This window comes from Patagioenas fasciata, chromosome 22 (assembly GCF_037038585.1).
Source record: "Patagioenas fasciata isolate bPatFas1 chromosome 22, bPatFas1.hap1, whole genome shotgun sequence".
NCBI classification, from domain to species: domain Eukaryota; kingdom Metazoa; phylum Chordata; class Aves; order Columbiformes; family Columbidae; genus Patagioenas; species Patagioenas fasciata.
The window spans coordinates 1,077,697-1,098,629 of record NC_092541.1 but is presented as its reverse complement, the minus strand read 5'-3'; the positions used below and the strand labels follow the sequence as shown (position 1 = coordinate 1,098,629).

General features: G+C 58.5%; 3 protein-coding genes across 4 annotated transcripts; 2 read left to right on the top strand and 1 right to left on the bottom strand.

Moving 5' to 3' along the window:
• The first annotated feature begins 93 nt into the window (after positions 1–93).
• Positions 94–3,158, top strand: IFI35 (interferon induced protein 35). 2 transcript variants are annotated; one of them, XM_065855938.2, is made up of 9 exons: positions 94–168; positions 240–335; positions 565–723; positions 1,053–1,166; positions 1,442–1,586; positions 1,798–1,931; positions 2,107–2,296; positions 2,561–2,667; positions 2,899–3,158. In XM_065855938.2, the coding sequence occupies exons 1-9, from the start codon at positions 154–156 to the stop codon at positions 3,088–3,090; spliced, it is 1,152 nt and encodes a 383-aa protein (XP_065712010.2). In that variant the 5' UTR covers positions 94–153; the 3' UTR covers positions 3,091–3,158. The 2 variants fall into 2 exon arrangements, with proteins under 2 accessions (XP_065712010.2, XP_071674104.1); XM_071818003.1 differs by lacking the exon at positions 565–723.
• Positions 3,159–3,259: 101 nt separating this feature from the next.
• Positions 3,260–10,184, top strand: LOC136111622 (uncharacterized). The gene is made up of 5 exons (XM_065855923.2): positions 3,260–4,146; positions 4,272–4,375; positions 5,604–8,456; positions 8,940–9,148; positions 9,581–10,184. The coding sequence occupies exons 1-5, from the start codon at positions 3,960–3,962 to the stop codon at positions 9,648–9,650; spliced, it is 3,423 nt and encodes a 1,140-aa protein (XP_065711995.2). The 5' UTR covers positions 3,260–3,959; the 3' UTR covers positions 9,651–10,184.
• Positions 10,185–10,507: 323 nt separating this feature from the next.
• Positions 10,508–19,221, bottom strand: VAT1 (vesicle amine transport 1). Its single transcript, XM_065855939.2, has 6 exons — positions 18,583–19,221; positions 17,174–17,381; positions 16,674–16,844; positions 16,497–16,586; positions 15,372–15,613; positions 10,508–14,566 (listed from the first exon to the last, which is right to left on the bottom strand). The coding sequence occupies exons 1-6, from the start codon at positions 19,204–19,206 to the stop codon at positions 14,465–14,467; spliced, it is 1,437 nt and encodes a 478-aa protein (XP_065712011.2). The 5' UTR covers positions 19,207–19,221; the 3' UTR covers positions 10,508–14,464.
• Positions 19,222–20,933: the final 1,712 nt, after the last annotated feature.

Here is a 20,933-nt window from a genome sequence, read left to right as displayed (position 1 = left end):
TCGCACCCCCCGCGGGCGGGCTGGGCTGGGCCTGGGCGGGATGGGGCTCTTGTCCCCCCGCCCCGGGATGCAGACGGGACGGGATGGGGCGGGGCCACGGAACCGAAAGTAAAAGCAAAGGGCGGGTGGAGCAGCGGGGCCCGACCCGCGGAGATGGACTCGGAGGAGGTGAGGGGTGAGCCCCGGGGGTCGGGGGGTGCCGGGCTCGCAGCCCGGCTGAGGGACCCTGCTGTCCCCAGGACTCCTTCATCCAGCTGTCCCAGCCCGGGGAGCTGGAGGGCGACACCCCGGAGGGGACCCCGGCGCAAATCCGGCAGGAGATCGAGCGTTGCAAGGTGAGAGGGGGAGGAACGGGGTCGGATCCGACCAGCTCGGGCTGTGAGCTTGAGTTTCTTATTTTTGCTGGGGTTATGATCCCAGAGGGGACGCCCCACGGTTATGAGAACCTACAGTGGGGACCGGGGCTCCACACGGGGGGCAGCCACCCCCTTCCCAAAAGAGCAGCGTGTTTTGGGGGTGGCACAAGGTCCGCAGGGTCTCGCTGTCTGATGGTGCCTCTCCCAGGAGCTTTGCAGCGCTCTGGAGCAAGACCACGCAAAGCTACAAGCGGCCAAGGAAGCTGTAGAGCAAAGGACACGAGATCTGAGGGAAGAGGGAGAACTTCTTCGTAAAACTTTGGAGCAGCAAAAGATTTTAAGCAGGGATGAAGTGGAATACTGGCAGGTTGGCGGTCGGAGGGAGGTGGCGTGGGCTTGGGGGGGCGGGCAGTGGCTGGTGGGACTGTGTCACCCGGCTCGCTGCTCTGAGATCACTTTGCTCCGCACCCGGTGGAGGTTTTGCGGGATCACATCAGGACTGTGCCAAAAAAGGGGGTGAGTGCTGCAGTGGTGGAGGAAGGGCTGGGGTCAAACACAAGGAGCCAGGGCAGAGCTCCAGAAAAACCGTGTGGGTGGAGCAGCGTCCAAGACCTGTGCTGGGAATGGAGAGTGTGCTGCAGCCCCTGGCATCCTGGGGGTTCCCTCACTGCCCCCCCTTTCCTTCCTTCCTTCCAGATGGACATTTTCTTAGCAAAGGAGGAGAGGGACAGACTGAGTCTGGAGAAGCAGGTGCTGGAGAAGAAACTGGAAGAAGCGAGGCAGAGGTTCTGCTGGGAGGATCCGGTGACGGTAACTGCGTGCGGGCACCCGGCTGAGCTGGCGAGGGGCGCGAGCCTGGCTGGGGATCTGCAGGCAAACAGCTGGATGTGTGTGACAACTGGCACAGCTCCTGCTTTTCCCAAGGCCACAATTCCAGGCACAGCCAGACCCCAGGAGAGACTCTGCTGAGGCTCTGTCGCTGTTTATTTCGAGCCATGAGCTCATTTCTAGTCTGCGGGTGGGCAGGGACAGGCCCTGTGTGGGGTTCAGTCTCCTCCAGGTGCTGTCTGTGCACTCAACCCTAGATGCTGCCTGCCTTGCCAGAGAAGAAAATGGTGTTTAAGGGACTTGAGACAAACAAGGAGGATGTGAACAAGCTGATCCTCACCCCGCTGGTCCGCTACCCTCTGCTGGGGGGCTCAGCTCTCATCACCTTTGAGAAGGCAGAGGGTAAGAGCCAGACAAGCGCTGCCGCAGCCAGGTGTCCATTGGCTTCAGGCCCTGCCCTGCGTCCCCTCCCTGGGCTGGGGCTCAGAGCTCTGCCCCCCTGCCAGCATTATGTGGGGTTATGCCCCCCCAAAGCGTTGTCTGCCCCGTGTCCCCACAACACGCTCGGAGCAGTCGCTCGATCCCCTGAGCTGGGGGCTCTCCCTGCCCACAGTGGCCCAGACGATCATAGACCTGAAGGAGCACGTGGTGGAGCTGAGCTGCGGGGAGGAGCTGGAGGAGCTTGACTGCTGCAAGGTGCGAGTGCAGGCAGCGCCGGTGGAGCTGCTGCTGCCGTCTGCCCTGGAGGTGGGTCCCGAGGGCTGCGCAGAACCGCAGAGCTGCCCTGGGTGTGCTCCGGCTTCGCTGTGTCCGCCTAAGCTTGTGTCTGCCAGGTTGCTGGTACCGGCCCAGCTCGGTACATTAGTGCCGCAGCTCCGGGGACAGCCCTGTCCTGGCCCTGACCAGCCTGTGCCACCCGCAGATTGGGCTGACTCGGAGCAGCAGGACTATCCTGGTATCTGACCTGCCCAGCCTGGGCATCCCCGAGGAGGCCCTGCTGGACAAGCTGGAGCTCTTCTTCAGCAAGACGAAGAATGGAGGCGGCGAGGTGGAGAGCAGGGAGTTCCTGGACAACTCCAACCAGGTGGTGCTGACCTTCGTGCAGGACGGAGGTGCGTGGGACATGCTGAGCTTGGGCTGCCAGCAAGGGGGGAGCAGCCCAGATTGCTCTGGGGGGGCTCATGTCGTTTCCTGAGTGCAGATGGAGCTGTGTGTGTGGGGAATGGGGAAGGCAGAGTGAGCCCAGCCTGCCCTGTCTCCCCTAGACAGGTGAGGTGGGCTGCACAGTGCTGGCCTCGGTGTCTGTGCCAGGGATGTCACCTCCTGGGAGCCCAGCGGGGGCCTGGGCGGCTCAGGGCTTTCCTCTCCATCTGCAGTGGCTGAGCCGCTCATTGCGAGAGGACGCATGCAGGTGCTTATTGGGAAGGGGAAATACGACATCAAAATATCACCGTACATGAGCGGAGACGTCATTGACCTGCAGGTAAGAGCGTGAGCCCCATGGCCAAGCAGCACCTGCAAGCCCAGGGTGAGCCTGCATGCCTGGGGGCTCCTGAAGCCCCTTTTCCCCGTCACCATGCAGCCCGGGGCACAGTTCCTGAGCAGAGCAGCGTCTCACCCTGCTCAGCAAGTGGCCCAAGGGGATCCCTTCCATGGGGGGGGTCCCTTGCGGCTGCCCCCCGCGGCACAGGGGCTCATACCCGGCTCTGCCCAGCTCCAGCCCTCCCGCTGCCCCCGGACTGTCCTGCTCTCGGGGATCCCAGACGTGCTGGGTCAGGAGGCCATGAGGGACACCCTGGAGATCCACTTCCAGAAGGCCAGCCGCGGCGGGGGAGAGGTGGACGCGCTCGCCTATGTCCCAGCGGGTCGCCAGGCTGTGGCCGTTTTCACGGAGGACGTGGGTTAACCCCCGACCCCATCAGCCCCGCCAGCGCCGTGCAGTGGGTGCTGCAAGAATTAAAGCATCTGCAGGGAGCTCTGTGTCTGTTGGGATGGGATGGGATGGGATGGGATGGGATGGGATGGGATGGGATGGGATGGGATGGGATGGGATGGGAGGATGGGATGGGATGGGGATGACCTGCTGGAGAGGGGCCAGAGGAGCCCCTCCAAGGCTGGAACAGCTCTACTGGGGGACAGGCTGAGAGAGCTGGGGTGTTCAGCTGGAGAACAGAAGCTCTGGGGAGACCTTATTGTGGCCTTTTTGGACTTAAAGATGGGGACAGACATTTTTGCAGGGCCTGTTGTGGTAGGACAAGGGGTGATGGTTTGAAACTAGAGGAGGGAGATTCAGGCTGGACATGAGGAAGGAATTGGTGCCCTGAGGGTGGTGAGAGCCTGGCCCAGGTTGGCCAGAGAGGTGGTGGATGAACCATCCCTGGAGACATCCCAGGCCAGGCTGGACGGGGCTCTGAGCACCCTGGGCTGGTGAAGATGTCCCTGTCATGGCAGGGGGGGCACTGGGGGAGCTGGGGAGGTCCCTCCAACCCAAACCGTTCTGTGATTGTATGAGAACCGGCCCCACCGCAAGAGCCCCGGGCTCTGTGGGCACTGCGGCTCTGTCGGGCCGGGCCGGGGGCGGTGCCGGCCGAGGCGGGGCGGCCCGGCTTTCGCTTTCGTTTCCCGGTTGCGTTAGGGCCCGGGCCGCGGTGCTGCGGGCAGCGGGGCCGGGCAGGGGCTGCGCCGGGGCCCTGAGCGGGGAGTGTGAAACCCAGGCCCGGGACGCAGCCCCGCGGGGCGGGCGGCGCTGCTGCCGGGGCTCGGGGCGCGGCGGGCATGGCGGGCGCGGCGGGCCGCACGGTGCGGGTGAGCGGGCTCCCCGCCGAGCTGCCCGCCGACCGCCTGGCCGACAAGCTGACCATCCACTTCCTGCGCTCCCGCAACGGCGGCGGCGAGATCGCGGAGCTGCGGGTGCTGCCCGGGCCCCCGCCCTGCGCCCTCATCGCCTTCGAGGCTCCGGAAGGTAACGGCCGCCCCAAGGGGTCCCCCCGGCCGCCCCAAGGGGTCCCCCCGGCCGCCCCGTGTCCCCCCCTGCGCCGCGGCGGCCGCTCCTGGGCCCGGGCTGACGCCGGGTCTTGTCCCACACAGTGGCACAGAGGGTCCTGGAGGCCAAGGATCACGTCTTGTCCGTGGGAGGGAAGAAATACCCGCTGGAGGTGACGGCGCATGTGGCGGAGCTGAGCCCTGATGAGGTAGCGAGAGCGGGCAGCGTGTTGTGATAAAGACCGAGGGTCTGGAGCACGTTTATTGTGAGGAAAGGCTGAGAGAGATGGGGCTGCTCAGCTGGAGAAGCTGAGAGGGATCTGATCAATGGGATCAATGTCTCAGGGTAGGTGTCAGGATGGACCACACTGTTCAGCGGTGCCCAGCGCCAGGGTGAGGGGCAACGGGCACAGACTGAAACACAGGAGGCTCCATCTGAACACCAGGAGAAACTTCTTTCCTTTGCGGTGCCAGAGCCTGGCCCAGGCTGCCCAGAGCGGGTGTGGAGTCTCCTTCTCTGAGCCATTCAAACCCCCTGGGATCCTGTGTGATCTGCTCTGGGACCCTGCGTGAGCAGGGCTGGGGATCCACAGGGGTCCCTTAACACCATCCACTCTGTCTGTGATTCTGTAAAGCAAATCCATTTTTATTCATATTAAAATGAAGGATTATTATTCTTTTTCTCTGCTAATAACACGGGGTCAGCCAGGCGGGCTCTGCACTCGGTCCTTTGGTGTTTGTGGCTGTCAAAGCGAGGAAGAACAGTCAGGCTGGAGGGAAGGGGCACTTTTCCCCAGCCCATCTAGTGGCACACAGGGGATCCTGTTAATGTCGTTAGTGTCGTTAGCTGGAGACACACAGGGTGTTTTTCCTCTTTCCTTGTCAGGAAAGCTTAGGAGACAGACATGCTGGTGTCTGGGAGGCACTGGAGGGTTCTCATCTCCTCTTCCAATTTCAGGAGAGTATGGCAGTCACCACATCTCTTGTTTTCATGTCTGAGCACTGAAAACAAGGGCACGGGAGTTCGCTTGGCATTGCAGACGCTTCCGCAAGGCTGTAGTGCCAGAGTGCTCAAAGGTCTGGGACAGCAAGAGGGCAACTGCCTTCTAGATGCAGAAGCGATAGTGGAGTTATTTGGTTTGGGCTGTTTGCAGAGGGCGTGCGTAGGGGGCCCACATCCCTGTGCAACCTGCCCCTCACGTTCCTTGGTTGCAAAAAGCCTTTGGCTATGGGCTGGCTGGGTCTTTCGGTCCTGCCTGTGTTATATTCCCATCCTGGCAGCGGGATGCTGAGAGAGAGGTGGGGGATCATGTCATCTCTTCTGTCATCATGGTTTAGTGGCTGTGGCAAGTGTCAGGTGCATTTGCCTCCCCCTGTGCTTTGGGAGGGGTTTATTTTTGGTCCTTGCTCTCTGACTCCCTCGCTGTTTACCTGCAGATCTTCATACGCGCTTGCATGATAGTTGACTACGGCAAACTTCCTGCTGGCAAAACCCTTCTGAGGAACCTGCGAAAAGGCTACAGCAACGTGCAGTTCAACTTCGACTCCAAGAACACGTACTGCATCGTCAAGGGGCCGTTCACGGAGCTTCAGGCCTTCAGCAGAGAGCTGCTGGGCAGCCTGAACCTCAAGAACCAAGCCGAGGGAGAGATCCTCCTGCCAGATTCCAGCCATGTGGCCAAAGAGACCAGAATGTCTGATCACCAGCAAGTGCGTGACCCCCTGGAGGCAACAGGAGGGACGGCAAAGCTGCCGAATTGGGACCAGGTGTGGGAAAAGGCACGGCAAGTCCCGTCGCCTCGGGGCCCAGTGGATGGGGAAGCTGTGGAACAGCTGGAGGACTTCTCCCTGGTGATGGACTCGGACATTTACTTGTACATGCAGAGGTTCTGCGCTGCCGAGTACCAGGGTGTGCTACACCGGCATCATGTGGACGTGGTGGATGTCAGCAGCGATGGCATCGCCATACTGTACCTCCAGTCATCTACAGGAACGCCCGGGGACATGGACGCCTTGCGACAGGCGCGCCTGGCCCTGCAGCAGCTTTACCAGCGGCTGGAGCTGAGCTTGCGCAAGGAGAAGATCGCCAAGGCGGGGCTGGAGATGGACAGCCAGGCATTCAAGGCTCTGACACGCGACCTGCAGAAGCTCTATCCCCAGTTGCTGTGTCACGAGGACGAGAAGCAGCTTTATCTTATCGGAAACCTCGTCGATGTGTCCCAGGCCAAGCAGAACCTTCAGGATTTCGGGAGCAGAAGAAGTGCTGCCCACGCGGCCGGCAGCTCCCTGCCCTCGCACCCCGCGACCTCCCGCACCGCAGAGGCTGCGCTGCACAAACCCAAAGTGCCTGTGGACACCTTGACCTCAAAGCTCGGCCCAGGCAAACCGGAGCTGAAAACTGAGCTCAAGCTGGCTGCCAACTTCAGCACTCTGAAGGCCGACAGGTCTCAGGCCAGCCAGGGCCCCTTGCTGAATGAGGATCCTCCGCTGGCGCAGCTCTCTGGAAAGCATTTACCAGAGACAGATGCTCTTGGTGACCCAGCAGCGCTGACCCAGCAGCACCAGCCTCGTGGCTCTCCAACAGATGTGGTTTTGGGGTCAGCAGCAGAGTTTCAGCTCAAGGACCCCAAAGAATGGGACCACGTGAGAGGAGTTGCCAGGCTGAGACACAAGGCTCCGTCTCCCTTTGGGGGCAAAGAAAACAGCGCCACACGGCATCCTGGGGACTCGAAGGGCTCAGGTCCCATCAGAACCCACCCCCTCACTGGCACATCTGGTACGTTTGACACCACAAGGGCCTCTTCTGCTTTAGACTCTAAACCCTCTGACTCCAGGCCCGTGCTGCGACGTTCCAACAGCTTCTCCCTGCCCAGGCCAAAGGAAGGTGACAAACCCCAAGGCGCTGGCGGTGGGGTGAGTGAAGAAATGAGCCTGGACTCTCTGCAGTGGTGTTACCTGAAGGACGCTCATCGCGCAGCGATTGATGAACTGTGCAGGGATGGGGGTGTGCAGATCTCGGAGCAGCGCGCCGGGGACTGCACCGTGCTGACGCTGCGGGCGGCGGGCGGGAACAAGCTTTTCCACGCTAAATGGAAGGTGGAAGCTCTTGTGCAGAAGTGTCCTGACCTCGCGTGCCAGAGCATGAGCTACTCGGAGCTCGGCGTGGATGGTCCAGATGACGTTGCCCTGAGCGCGCTGTGCAGCCTCTTGCAAAGAAACAACCACCAAATTGTACTCAGCAAAGACAAACACAAGTTACACGTTGTCTGTCCCAAGGAGATGCTGCCAGGAGTGACCGAGGCCTTCCACATGTTTTCTTCCAGGAGGCTCCGTGCCCCGAAATCCTCGTCCTTGTCTCCAGGACCAGAGAGCACAGGGCGCTCAAGTGTTGCTCAGGACACGGTGCTGGGCGCAGCCCTTCCCGACAGCCTGGAGTCCCTGCAGATGGGGCTGCAGCAGCTCAACATCAGCGATAAAGCAGAGCACACGGGTGTGCCCAGGGCTTTCCAGCCATCAGACGCTGAGGAAAAGAGATCCCCCAGTCCTTGGAGGCTCCAGCAAACACTGGGGCAGGAGGAGACCGATGACCATGTTGATTCTGGGGCTGCGCAAGGAGGAAGCAGCTTTCTGAGCCCTAGTGTAGCAGATAAGCCAAGTCCTGCTGCTCTGAGGGAACCCCAGGTACAGCCAAAGCCAAAACTGCATGTGGGGGAGCCTGACATGGCCCAACTAAGGCAGGTTTTGCCAGACAGATTCCAGTTAATGAGAGACAAGGGCAGAGGGGCCCACACCGAAGTGCCGGGACAGCTGCGCTCACCGGTTCCTGCATCAGACGGTGCCCCTCGCTCCCTGCCCACCTGGCTGTACAGGGCTCCTGCTGCAGAGCCACCTGAGTCCTCAGCACAGCTGTCACCTCCGGCTGAGCCCAAGGGACAGAGAAGGGCCCTGCTTCCCATGGCCGGGAGCAACGAGCGGGAGGATTCTGACCTCTCATCACAGCAGACAAGAGGTCCCAGCGTCGGACAGGAAAGCGGCAAGACCCCTCTGGGCCGGTGTGACGCTTGCCAGGGCTCAGGTGTGACCTGCCAGGCCCCCTGCGGTCACGCCTTGTGCAGGACGTGTTTCGCGGGCGACAGCGCACAGCCGGCGTGCTGCAGCTCCTCCTCGGCTGCCCCGAGCCGCAGGATCTCGGGGACGTTCAGGATCTCGTCCCTGTCGCAGAGTCTGCCGGGTTACTACCGAGACCCCACGCTGCAGGTTGGCTACAGCATCCCCGACGGGGTGCAGGGGGTAGGTGGCACCTCGGGCTTCCCCGGCCTGCGGCGGGATGTGCGGTGGGGTCTGTGTGTGTGTCCGTGTCCGTGTCCGTGTGTGTGTGTGTGTGTGTGTGTGTGTGTGTCTGTCCATGTGTCTGTCTGTGTGTCCACGTGTGTGCGTCTGTCCCTGTGAGCCTGTCCGTGTGTGTGTGTCTTTGTGTGTTCGCGTTTGTGTGTCTCTGTGTGTGTCTCTCTGCGTGCCTGTCTGTCTGTACGTCCATCTGTCTGTCTGTCTGCAGCAAGGGTCCAGCCCCAGCTCCACGTCCCCCTGCAGAGCAGCCTGTGTTGACCCGTGGAAGGCACGAAGCTCCACCCCAGGTTTGGGAGCAGCATCCTGGGGGGGCCGCAGTCCCCTGTGCGTTTCCATCTGCCGGACTCTCAGACACCAGCCCTGCGGCCCAGCACTCCTGCTGGTGTTTAAGAGGTGGTGTTTAATATCCCTTCTTTCCATTCCAAGGTTGGCGACCCCCGCCCAGGGCAGCCTTACAAAGGGGGCAGTTTCTGTGCCTTCCTGCCTGACAACAGGGACGGGCAGAAGACGGCGATGCTGCTGAAAAAAGCCTTTGAGCGCGGGCTGACCTTCCAGATCAAGTCCCACAACGGCGAGGAAAGAGTGACATGGGGCCTCATTCTGCACAAAACCTCCTGGGATGGAGGCAGAGCCAGGTACAGCCCAGCTCAGCCAAGCTTCCAGGAGCTTTGTTTTTAGCAATCGGAGGAGAACTAAGAGCTCCAGCTCAACAAATCCTGGCGTGGGTGGCTTTTGAGGCTCCCACAATGGCAGAGTTGGTGCCTCCCTTTGCTTCTGTGGTGCAACAGGCCAGCCCTGGCACCCTCCAGCTGGAGCTAAAGCCCTTGCCCATCCCACACCCCTAAATTTCCCAAGAACGCGAATTCTGGGCCTCGTTCCCTCACACCTTTGCTGTTTTCTCCCATGAGCGCCCTGCAGCCAGCGCTGGGTGCAAGCTCTGCTCCTGGGGAGCAGCACTTCCACCCTCAGCCCTTCTTGGAGGGTCAGGGCAAAAATAAACTGCTGCTCCCCTCTGTGGTTTTAGCACCGTCAGCAGGATTTACACCACTTCCCTCTCCGCCCCGCAGGAACGGTTATCCAGACTCCCAGTATCTCCGTGAGGTTTGCACCGTGCTGGAGAAACTGGGCATCGCCTGAGACTCCCTCCCTGAGCAGCCGCCACCTGTGCCTTCGCTTCACCTTCCAGCTGAAATAACTGCAGCTTAACGCAGACCGCTCAGGAAGAAAAGTGGGTGTTTGTCCAGCGAGCTCCTGTGTAGCCAGAAATGTGCACATCAGCACCAGCAGCACCTCCAGCCCGCCCCCCCAAGCCTCAGCAGGGACCGGAGCTTCCCTGCAGCTCCAGCTCCTCCTGGGTACGTGGTTACGCAGCTTATTTCAACACCGGCTCCAGGATGAGCCCCGGCGTGGCTTTCAGCAGCGTAAATGGGGTTTCTGGAAGTCTCTTTCCCCTCTGCCCACTCCAGGCAGGTTCCAGCTCAGCCAGAACGGAGCTGTCGTTAAGTTCAGCTCCTCGCTCAGCTATTTCGGACAGCGCTGAGCTCCAGCCCCTGCTCTGGAACCTGCTGCTCCCCTGGGCACCATTACCAGCTTTTAGCACCCAGGGCTGCTGCCTCCCGTGAGAATAATTCTCTTAAGTGGAGGAACACAAATAAACAAGATTTATTCCCATCTTTTTAGTCGTGATTGTTCATGCTTTGCCTCGGCGTCAGCCCAGGCACAATTTCAATCTCAACTGGCTACGGAGACCCCTCGACACGGTGAAGCGCGGGGGTCAGCTAAGGGCTTTGCAAACAAAAATTGCTGCTTTCCAGAGCAGGGCAGTAGAAGATCAGCACAATTAGCAGTTATCCTTGAGAGCAGAGGCATCTTCTCACCCTGGAGAGTCACAGTTTATACACTGAATGTGTCCACCCACTGAGTGCCTGGAGAAGCAATAAAAGTGCCCCGGAGGCAGAAGGTTCATTCCCACAGAAGACTGAGCCCCATACCGCTGAGGGTTTTGTTATGCTTTTAATTACCATTTGAAACACATAAGGCATATGGTAACATTAGACAGAGGAGCATTACACAGTAGAGTCATGTAAACAGCATTGGCACACTTGCTTTCTGTCCGACTTGGTTACACGCACAAAGCGGAATACATTGTTCCACGTGTCTGTAGGATGAGCACCACTCGAGTCACACCGAACGCAAACCAACACGACGCAGACAGCACAGACCAGACCGTACGTTGTAAGAGGCTCAGAGTCGAACGCATTTCACATCACGCTCAGGCACCGCTTGCCAGTCCCGCTTTGCCATCACCAGGGCTTGGCATGGACTTTGTTGGGCAACAAAAGTGGTTTTACGCCTACGATAGCAGCTGTAATGGCCCAATTAAAGCCTGAAGCCCACCGTGATTCTTCCTTCCCTCTGGTCAATCCTAATTTTATACGTGTCCAAAATGAAATGTACAGCTAAACTCCTTCCCCCCTCGCAAAGTATTTGGTGGGGGTTCTGCTCCCCTGCACAAGCCAAAGCCTCCGCTCCCTTCCCCTCCTGCACTTCGTGAGCTTGAGAGAAACCAAAGAGTCAAAAGAAAAGGTGACAGAAGCTGCCTGGTGATAGCAAAGGAGCCACCTCTGGGTTAACCAGCAGTCCCAGTCTGGGACGGCGAGCGCAGGACTGGCCATAGTGGGACCGGCAGGGCTGGGCCCCCTCCCCTTGTGAGCTCCTACACATCCCACTCGGACTCCTCACAGCACAATCAGTCAAATACACATTAAATTGCACTTCCGAGAGCTGGAATGGCACACGCAGTTTAAACACAGGAGCCTCCCGTTTCCCCAGTAGCGCGACTTTGCCCTAAACAGTTAAGCAACATCGAGTGGGATCATTTTTATCCCAGGGTTTTTGTTTGTGGATTTGGTTTTTTGCTTTGGTCCTGCTGGTTCACTTCGTTAAGACAATTGCAGTTGGTTTACAGAGGTTCTATACTTATTGGCCCATTAAATGTTTGTCCATTATATCAAAAACCAACTAAGCACAAGCACCCAGAGCAGAGCACGGAGCAGCGGGGCAGTGAAGAGCAAGGTTACAGTTAATCTTGGTTTTTCTGCAGAAAACATTGTTTCTGCCAAGGGAGGTAAACCGGTCAGATAATCACTGCTCGGCGCTCCTGCCCTCGGAAAGGCTTTGGGAATTTGTTGGTAGAAGATACACGAGCAGCCACCCACAGAGAGCTGGGATCGTTCCCAGAGAGCCAAGGCAGATAAAGCCCAGCTCAAGGACTGGCCTGAGCCCAACAGCTGCCCTAGGGGAGAGCCGGGCTCTGCAACAGCATTTCGGGAACCAGGGAGCACAGAACCCCCAGGAAAGGCCGTAAAATACACCGAAACAGAGCATTTCACTCTTAAGTCAGACTACACCACAAAACAGAGCTAGCGAGAGGCGTAACAGGTTATTTTTTTGGCAATACTTCGAAAGGCCGGAATGGAAAAGGCTCCAGTGACTTCCCAGTCCTTAGGGACAGGCGGAAGAAGGCTCCGAGATACTGGTCAGCGTGGCGCACTGGTTTTGTGAGCACACACGAGGCTGCGCGGCCGGGGGTGCTCCCACCACCCTCAGTCGGGAGGGACCGCGGGACCCCGGCACCGCCGCCCCATCCAAGGCCATCCAAGTAAGGCACTGAGCGTGTGCTTAGCCCGGGGCAAAGCGAGGAGAGGATGGCACCGGGAAACACGATCTGATAGGTTTTCCCCCCTTTACGAGTGCGCGGGGCTGTGCCGTCTGAGCACGCTGCTTTTCATCACGGTGAACCCCGGTTCTCCAGGAGCAGGTCCAGACTTCCCGTTTGAGCAACGCAGACGGTCCTGCTGTCAGACCTGCTTAAGCAGCATTGGACACTGTTGGATTCGATCTGAATTAGCGTGACAGGGCGGGTTGAAAGGAGAAGCAGCAAGGTTTTTGGATACTTTTGTTTTCCAAGTTGTGCTTTGTGCGTTTCAGACCATGTTCGTGACGTTCACATATCGAGTGCGAGAGGTGGACCCACAAGGACCTGTGACAGAGCTCAAGCCTTCCTGAGGTCGCAGGGATTGTTTTGATACCCCAGGTTAACCAGGGTTAACCCTCGGTGCTGTGCCTACGTGTTGCTAAGAGGTGGCAGAACCAGGGGTTGAGCCCGAGCACCCAAAATCCAAACTGCATGGATGGAGGAGCCCCAATGGAGGCTGGAGCTGGCTGAGGAGCAAACCACCATCCCCACCTGCCCAGGAACCCCCGGCCCTGGGCAGTGTTTGCCAGAGGGGCATCACTTTGGGGGCCCTTGGCCCTCCGGTACCTCCCCGCCTTGGGCTTGGGTTGAGCAGGACTCCTGGTCCCAAGGTTTTGCTCCTGGAGCCCGAGCTGTTCCCTGACGGGCAGCTCTTCCTGGCACCCCCGGGTTTAACGTTTTCAAATCTAAAACCAAGCCTAAAATCCTGCAGCACCTACGATCCGTGACAAAGCCTCAAAGCAAGAACAAACGGCACCGGAGTCACTGAAAACGGGGTCCAGCAGGAAGGGGGACACCACCCAGGACAGAACCGGGCCTGGATCTCCGCACAGCCACGTTTCCAAACGCATGGAAGGAAGGAAAGAGGAAGAGAAACTGAGTTGTGGCCTGGGAGGAGCACCCCAAGCAGCCCCTAAACCCATGGTGATGGAGAGAGCCCGAGGGGCCCAAGGTTTGCAGTTTTTGGGGAAGAAGAGCCCTGAAGCACGAGGCCAGGGCTGGTCTGGGCGGATATCTAAGGAGCTGGCTGGAAAAGAACGAAAAGCACAATTCAAACTGCTCAAGATGCCCAAGCCGAGGGGTTTGGCGCAGAGCTGGACAGGTTACCACCCAAACCGGGAACGTGGTGATAGTTTCACTGGGTGACGCAGCCGGAAAGAGCCAGCCCAGGTTTTCAGGGCTGGTTCCTGCACGTTAACCTCCAAACTGCAGCACCCCCCAGCACACAGGGCACAGCACAACGCAAACACGAGCAGGGGATTGGTTCCGTTCCCCTCTTGCTGAATCAATTCGACACCGCAGCCCTTGGAAATACAAACACAAAGGTGAAGTTTAGCCTTAACAATACCGACCTGGAGCCCAACATTAATAAAGCACAGAGCCAACAACAATTGTTTCAGTCATTTGAGACACAGTTGAGTCCTTATGGTCTCTAAAAGAATCAGACACAGTTTTGATCTCCCTGTACAGTTTGGAATCAGAAAATGGACACGATCAAGTTACCCAAGTGAAATTCTTCTGCATTCAGACACAGACCAGCCTGTCGGGTTATTTGCCACCGCAAATTAAATGGATACGCCACAGACTCCAAAATGCCAGGGTGGTTATTTAGAAGGCAAAGACAGCACGAGCTGTCACTACCTGACCAGTGTTAGAGGTCTACGAAAGCAGAGGAGAAAGAGGGTGCTTAGAGCAAACAGAAGAGTGGCCCGTGATGGAATTAAACAAGGCCAGATGTGCTTTTCCTCTGGCTATTTCCTCTTCCAAACTTGAGGAAAAGTCCTCAGTTTGGCCCGTTTTCCTGCTGAACAACCTTCCCAAAGGTGAGAGCGCAAATGCTTCAGCAGGGCTCAGCGACAGGACGTTCATCCTGATTTCACAGGGCCAGGCTGTGCAGGTGTTAATAACAACTGCCTGGAAGCTTCAGCTGCACTGCCAGGGAAAAGTAAGGTTAGTTCGGGCAATTCAGGAGGGAAACAAGTGATCAGAATAATGTACGAAATAAACAGGCTTCAAAGCGGAGAGCTGAGGCGAGGCTGGCAAGGGGTCACTCACACCGAGAGCATGCAAACTCATCTGAACCGTAACCACGATGTTCTGCTGAAGATGGAAGCTACTGATCTGTCCATTTCCAGGTCCCAAAGAGAGCAGGGAGTTAACCCATGAATTCACAATCCGCACACAGCTCTTCCGCTTAGTTCTCTTCTTTTTTGGCTTCTTCCTTGGGTGCTTCAGGAACCAGGATGACCTTTCCAACGTTCTTCTTCTCTTGCATCTGCCTCATGGCATCTGCCACCTGGAAGCAACAGCAATGTCATGAGACCCACACCCATGGCCTTCCCGGGTCCCTCGGGCCACCAAACCAGCCCAAGGGCCACCCACGAGGCAGCTTTTGTGGTAGCCCAACATTGGGAACAATTTCTTCCCCAAAGGGCTGTGGGGCATTGGAACAGGCTGCCCAGGGCAGTGCTGGAGTCACCATCCCCGGAGGGTTGGACAGACGGACAAGAGGTTCTCAGGACATGGCAACAGTTGGACTTGATGACTTTGAGGGTCTTTTCCAACCGAAATGATTCTGTCATCACCAAGTCCTTTGCTCCCCTGCAGTAAATCCTACCCAAAAAGGATTTCCAAGGGAAGAACCTCACTCTTGCCCGGACACACCGACGCAACAACCCCCAGCGCAGCAGAGCGGCTGGAAACCCTGCAATTCCACCCTGCTCCGCTGCCCGGGCTCTTTATCAGCCGTGGAAGGGCAGCAGCAGCCTTCCCAGCTGTCTGCTTAATGACAGGGTGCAGGCTCCAGCCTGGCGCACCATCCAGCCCCCTCGCGGGCTGAGCGCAGCTGAGCACCTGCCCCGCTCCACGGGGACACTGTCTGGCGCTGCCCGGCTCTGCGCACTGGAGCGGAGGAGCCGCTTCACTCCCCCCCTTAATATCTTGAAAGAAAAAAAGGCACCGAATGTCAGAACAGATGGTTATTAAACATTTGCAACAGCTCAGCCCCCATGAACGAGGTGTTCACGCTGAGCTCACCGCGCAGAAAACAATTGCCCGGCGATTTCTGGGTGTTGCAAACTTATATGTTAGCTCAGACTCACCTGATCAAAGGGCCATACAGAGTCTATTTTAGGCTTGATTTTGCCTTGACTGTACAGGTTAATCAGCTTGGCTACAACACCTCCAATAAGCTCAACTTCTTCCTCCATGGATCCAAGGTAGTAGCCACACACGGCCTTGTTATGGTGTAGGAGCTGTAAGGCGTTGATGCTGAATTGGTTCCACCAGGTTTTAGCCATAGCCATGAGGTTCTTCTTCTGCCCAGTGAGCACGTTTGCTACCCCTAAAAAGAAGGGAAGCCATGGATGAGCTGGAATCAACACAAACGGGGGGGGCAGTGGAGTTTCCATGTCACAGCTCGGGGTGGCAGCCCACACAGGGGGCACAGAGACAAATGGATCGCATCAGGATCTGCCCAATCGACCTTCAATGGAAACAGGTACCTGCCTCAGCCTCGAGGTATGCAGAATTTGGATCATCAGCACAAATATATTGCAAGAATACAGAACAACAGCTCTCCTAGGAGCGCGGCAGCGGTGCAGCAAGACCGGAGTGCTGGCAAGAGAGGGTTACAAGTGCCACCCAGCCGGGCTGGCAGGACAGCACTGCCCTTCTCCCACAGCCCGGCTCCTTCAGGGGAGCCACACGCTGCCACGGCCGGGACAAGAGCCACAGGACACTGCTGCAAGTGTCTGCAGCCGCGCTGGGGCTGTGGGAGGGCTTTGTCCGCCGAACAAGAATCACAGTGTTTCAGGGCTGGGGAAGGGAGAGATAAGTATTCAGTAGCCTCAAACCTCATCACCCACACATCCTCTAGAAGAAAAGCAAGGCTCTATGAGTGCCGTGCATTAAGGCAGCCTGGACAAAGCGGCCGTGCCAGCGTTCCTCCCCGAGGACATTCCAGCTTCCCCTGCAGGCACCGGCTCACGCTCCAAGAGAGGTTTTACCATGGAAGAGCCTCAGAGCCTGTGATCGGAGCTCTGGGGACAAGGTACAAATCTCCCTCCCTCCAGCACCTCACCCAGGAGAAGTATCTTAAAGCTCCTTGTGAAATAACAGATTAATACGACACACACAGCAAGAGATGCTCCGTCATGTCTGTGCATCCTCACGGAGTATTCCCATGGTCCCAGGAGCTGAGATTTGGCCACGCTGCTCACGCTTACCGTAAGTGATGAGTTTGCCCATCGGCTTCAACAGGTGAAACGCTTTGGTCGTATCAGATCCTCCCAAGGGGTCCAGGACGATGTCAACACCTGCAGGGAATTGACAGTAACTATAGAAGTTTCTTTGGACTTGAAAGAAATCTCAGACAGCTGCAGAAGGCCTCCACCACACCGTACCTTTGGGGGAGATTTTCCGGACCTCCTCCGCATAATCCATCGTTCTGTAGTCAATGGGGTGAGCGACCCCGCTCTCCTTGAGGAAATCATGCTTGGAGGCAGACGCGGTGCCAAAAATGGTGACGTTTTCTACAGTCTTGCACAGCTGGATGGCAGCAGTTCCCACACCACCTGAAAAGCAGCGGTGAGAAACACTTAGAAACAAACAGCCCCAGCGGCCAGAAGAGCCTCCAGACAGGTGAATTATCCCTGCTGGTACTGAGCACCAGGAGGGGATGGAATTAAGAGGTCTCCTATGGCAGGATGAGTCCGGTGACATGCTGCAGGACGCCGACCCCGGCTGCTGGGAAACGGGTTCAATACTCGCCAATGCCTGGGTCAGCGTGAAGCCCGCATCTCTGGGAGGAGACGTTTCAGCAGCCCAGCCCCATTCTGATGGCGTCCTCACCCATGCCACCCATTCAGAAACAGCCAAGAGTCTCAGCACAAGAACCATTTACCTGCAGCCATGTGGATGAGGATGCTCTGGTTGGGCCTCAGGTTTCCGAAGTCAAACAGGATCATGTAGGCGGTGATGTAGTTGATAAGAAGAGCAGCCCCTTCCTCGAAGCTCATCCCCTCGGGCATCAGGAAGGTTTGAACAGCTGGCACGTTCACAACTTCTTGCCAGAGCCCTGACCTAGCCAGGACCATCACCTTATCGCCAACCTAAAAATCAAACAGAAGGCAGCCTGAAGGAAGCCCAAGGCTAGCAGAGGTCATCACACCCTTTTCCTCCCTATGCCAGGGCCCGGTATCCATGTGCTGTCCCTTAAATGGAGGTCTCCAGGGACTAAGGAGGTAAGAAGAACCAGAGCAGGGTCCTGCCCTCCCTGCCCAAGTTGGGACAAGGAGTGAAGTCTTGGTTGGAAAAGCCCCTGAAGGTCACCAAGTCCAACCATCAACCCAACCCTGGCACTGCCCCATGTCCTGAGAACCTCATGTCCGTCTGTCCAACCCTCCAGGGATGGTGACTCCAGCACTGCCCTGGGCAGCCTGTTCCAATGCCCCACAGCCCTTTGGGGAAGGAATTGTTCCCCACATCCAACCTCAACCTCCCCTGGGCAACTTGAGGCCGTTTCCTCTGCTCCTGGCGCTTGTTCCTGGGGAGCAGAGCCCGACCCCCCTGGCTCCAAGCTCCTTTCAGGCAGTTCAGAGATCAGAAGGTCTCCCCTCAGCTCCTGTTCTCCAGCTGAACCCCCCAGGTCCCTCAGCCGCTCCCATCACACTTGTGCTCCAGCCCCTCACCAGCTCCGTTCCCTTCTCTCAGCTCCAGCACCTCAAGGCCTTTCTTGGCGTGAAGTGCTTAAAACTGAACCCAAGATTCTAGGTGTGGCCTCATGTTTTAGCAATCACGCTTCAGCCCAACACCCTACTAGCACTCACCACTAACAAAAAACATTTAGTTAATGCAAATGCACCTTCCCAAGGAACACAACCGCTTCCAGCTTTTCTTCCCAACTGCAGACCCCAAAGCCCCCAGCCCTTAGGGTGGACAGTGATGCCCTCCCGCCCTGGGGCTGGGGAAGCGTTCACCGGGAGGCTCGGGCAGGGATGGGCAGGGACGCCCCGCTGACATCCTGCCCACGCAGCCCCTTTGTCACGGGGCTTTGTCCGCTGCCGGAGCGGCCGCGGGCGGGACCGCGACACTGCCGGGCGCCCCCGCGCACGGAGCGCGGCTGTACCGGGACCAGCCCGCCCGCCCCGACGGGGAACCCCGCGGAGAGACGCTCACCGATGGAGCTGCCGGCACCGGGCCCTCCGGGGGCTCAGAGCCCGGAGGGGCCGCACCTGCAGGGCGGGGTCACCGCAGTGCGGCGGGGCCGGGCGGGGCCGTACCGAACCGGGTCGCACCGGGGATGTCCCTCACCTGTCGGTCGCGGACGTCGTCGCCGAGGGCACAAACGGTCCCGGCGCACTCCATCCCGGGGCAGACGGGCAGCGGCGGCAGCCGGTCGTACAGCCCCTGCCGCCCCAGCAGGTCGGCGAAGTTGAGGCCACAAGCGCGGACCCGCACCGAGACCTCCCCGGGCCGGGGGCCGCCGCCCCGCCGCGTCTGCACCTTCACCTTCTCGTAGCCACCGAAACCCGTGAGCACCAGCGCCCGGTGCTCCGCCGGTTCCCCGCCGCCCGCCGGCGGCTCAGGGGTCTGCTCGGGGGCGGCTACGGCGGCGGCCGGGGCCGGTTCGGCGGACATGGCGGAGCGGAAGAGAACGGAGCGGCTGCGGAGCGGCGGGGAGGCGGCGGGCGGGGAAAAGCCGGGGCGCGGCTGGGGGGGCGGAACGGGGACGGGCGGGGCCAGCGCGGCGGGGCGGTCCCGGTGCCAACCGCCCCTCCGCAGCCCGGTGTCCCGGGGGAGGCTTCGTCCCGCCCCGCGCCGGCCCCGTGGGGCACAGGGGTCGCTTCCCCCGGCTGCTCTGAAGCCGATAAAACCGGGGAGAATGGGGCGAGGGGGGCGATTTGCTCGTACACCCCCCCGCCGGGGCCTGGGCATTAATTAACGGGAGCTCCCGGGTGCTAATTAACGGGAGGTCCTTCACCCGCAGCCCTCAGCATCTGCAGTGCGGCTGCAGCTCTGCGGAGCCCTCGGCTCCCTGTTCTGCACGTAGCATCTCTTCCTCCACACCACGGGTTGGTTTTTAAAGGGTATTTTTTTCTTCTGCTAAATGATTCCTTTCAAGCCAACAAACTGCCCGCGTATTTTCTGGAGGCACGTTTGAAATGGCTGTTTTGCTTGGAGTGTCATCTCGCTGAGTTACTTCTGCAATTTATTGGGAGTAACTGATGTCGCTCGCAGGGAGGTTTAATAAACATCTCTCTGCTCCCAGCCCTGAAATGGCTGCGTGCAGCAGGGATGAGGCACGGACTGGCTCCCAGACAAGAGGGAGGAGTAGAGCTCTATCCTGTAACTAAAGACAAATAAATAAGGCAGGATGCGTGGACAGATTGATGGATTCGGCCTCTTTTTCTGAGCGTGAAGCATCTGCCAGCAGACAGCAGCCCTCTCGTGCATTCACCACTCGAATCTGCCCAGCTCCCCTGGATCACACTTGCCATCAAGGCTGTTGATTCAGTGCAGTTTTGGGTGTGAAGAGGCAGTCGGGTCCCTGCCTCGCTTGTCTGCTGCTGGATGAACGCGTCCTTGTCCCCCATAACCTGCAGCCATCGCAGGGTGACCGCACGAGCAGACGCGTGAAAGATGCCTTGTGAAAGAAATATCCATCCCCAAAAAGAAAGCCAAGACCACCTGAAGTGTAATCAAAACGTACTGGGGGAGTTTCTGTGTCGCTCCAGAATTCCCAGTTTGCTGCTGCCAGCGTTTGGTGGAAGGCGGATTAGCAAAGCCCAGCGTTTCCAAGGGCTTTGTTTGCGACAGCAAGCCGGCTCCTTACGCCAATGCGAGTCTGCTGACCGAGGCCAGCGGGACTTTCGCATGAATATGGCCTTGTCCTGCAGAGCTGGGCTGGCCCGGGGGCCGAGCGAGCCGGGCGGGCTGGGGCTGCTCAGGAAGCGGAGCACAAAGGCAGGAAAGCGGCCAGGAGGGCAGAGCGGCCTGGAGCGGGCTGCACATCATCTGGCGCTGCGGTCTGGCATATTTATGGGTGTTTGGATGGCTGGAGTGGGAACCAGGAAGGGGCTCGTGTCCAGTTGCACGACAGGACCGCAGCCTGGCTTACAAAGCTGCTTCACATCTTTGTTTGCTGTTGCTTAGCTCTGAGAAACACACATGGCCCTTCCTGGTGTCTGGGCATCTCCCACGCCCAAAATTAGGAAGAAGCGGTCAAAGCACAATCCTCTGCCTCCTACTGCTCTTCCCAGGGGCTTTCCTACCATTTGTCCTTCCAGGTTTATTTTCACAGCGATGGATGAGACGTGCTGGCCGGGAGGGAGCCCCTACAGAGACCCGAGATAAGCGGGTGATTCCCAAAGGCTCAGAGAGCGGTAGATGAAGGTTTTGGGAGCCAGGCTCCTCTTCTGCTAGCCCGCTCCAGCTGTTTACAGCTCTAAAGCAGATTAGATAGGGGTATTTTTGCATAGTGGAAGGTCTGTTCGATTGGGCGGGCAGTCCTTGCTGCCTTTGTCTCTTTTGTGCTCCTGAGTCAATCTTTCCTTATCAGTTCACTTTAGTGGCATTTTCCCTGTGACTCTTACTTTATGCGGTTCAGATTGGGTAGTATTTCCACTGTATTTAAGAGGGGCAGCTCTGGTTGACCGCTGCTG

Bases quoted from the DNA above. Each gene is read 5' to 3' on its own strand.
- IFI35 (XM_065855938.2), top strand. The intron at 336-564 runs GTGAGAGGGGGA...TGCCTCTCCCAG, and splicing joins AGGAGATCGAGCGTTGCAAG to GAGCTTTGCAGCGCTCTGGA. The intron at 1,932-2,106 runs GTGGGTCCCGAG...TGCCACCCGCAG, and splicing joins TGCTGCCGTCTGCCCTGGAG to ATTGGGCTGACTCGGAGCAG.
- LOC136111622 (XM_065855923.2), top strand. From the start codon at position 3,960: ATGGCGGGCGCGGCGGGCCGCACGGTGCGGGTGAGCGGGCTCCCCGCC. The intron at 4,147-4,271 runs GTAACGGCCGCC...TGTCCCACACAG, and splicing joins CGCCTTCGAGGCTCCGGAAG to TGGCACAGAGGGTCCTGGAG. The intron at 4,376-5,603 runs GTAGCGAGAGCG...GTTTACCTGCAG, and splicing joins CGGAGCTGAGCCCTGATGAG to ATCTTCATACGCGCTTGCAT.
- VAT1 (XM_065855939.2), bottom strand. From the start codon at position 19,206: ATGCCCAGGCCCCGGCGGGGGGGTGTACGAGCAAATCGCCCCCCTCGC. The intron at 16,845-17,173 runs GTAAATGGTTCT...GCTGCTTTTCAG, and splicing joins CCTCATCCACATGGCTGCAG to GTGGTGTGGGAACTGCTGCC. The intron at 15,614-16,496 runs GTAAGCGTGAGC...CCTTCTTTTTAG, and splicing joins GGGCAAACTCATCACTTACG to GGGTAGCAAACGTGCTCACT.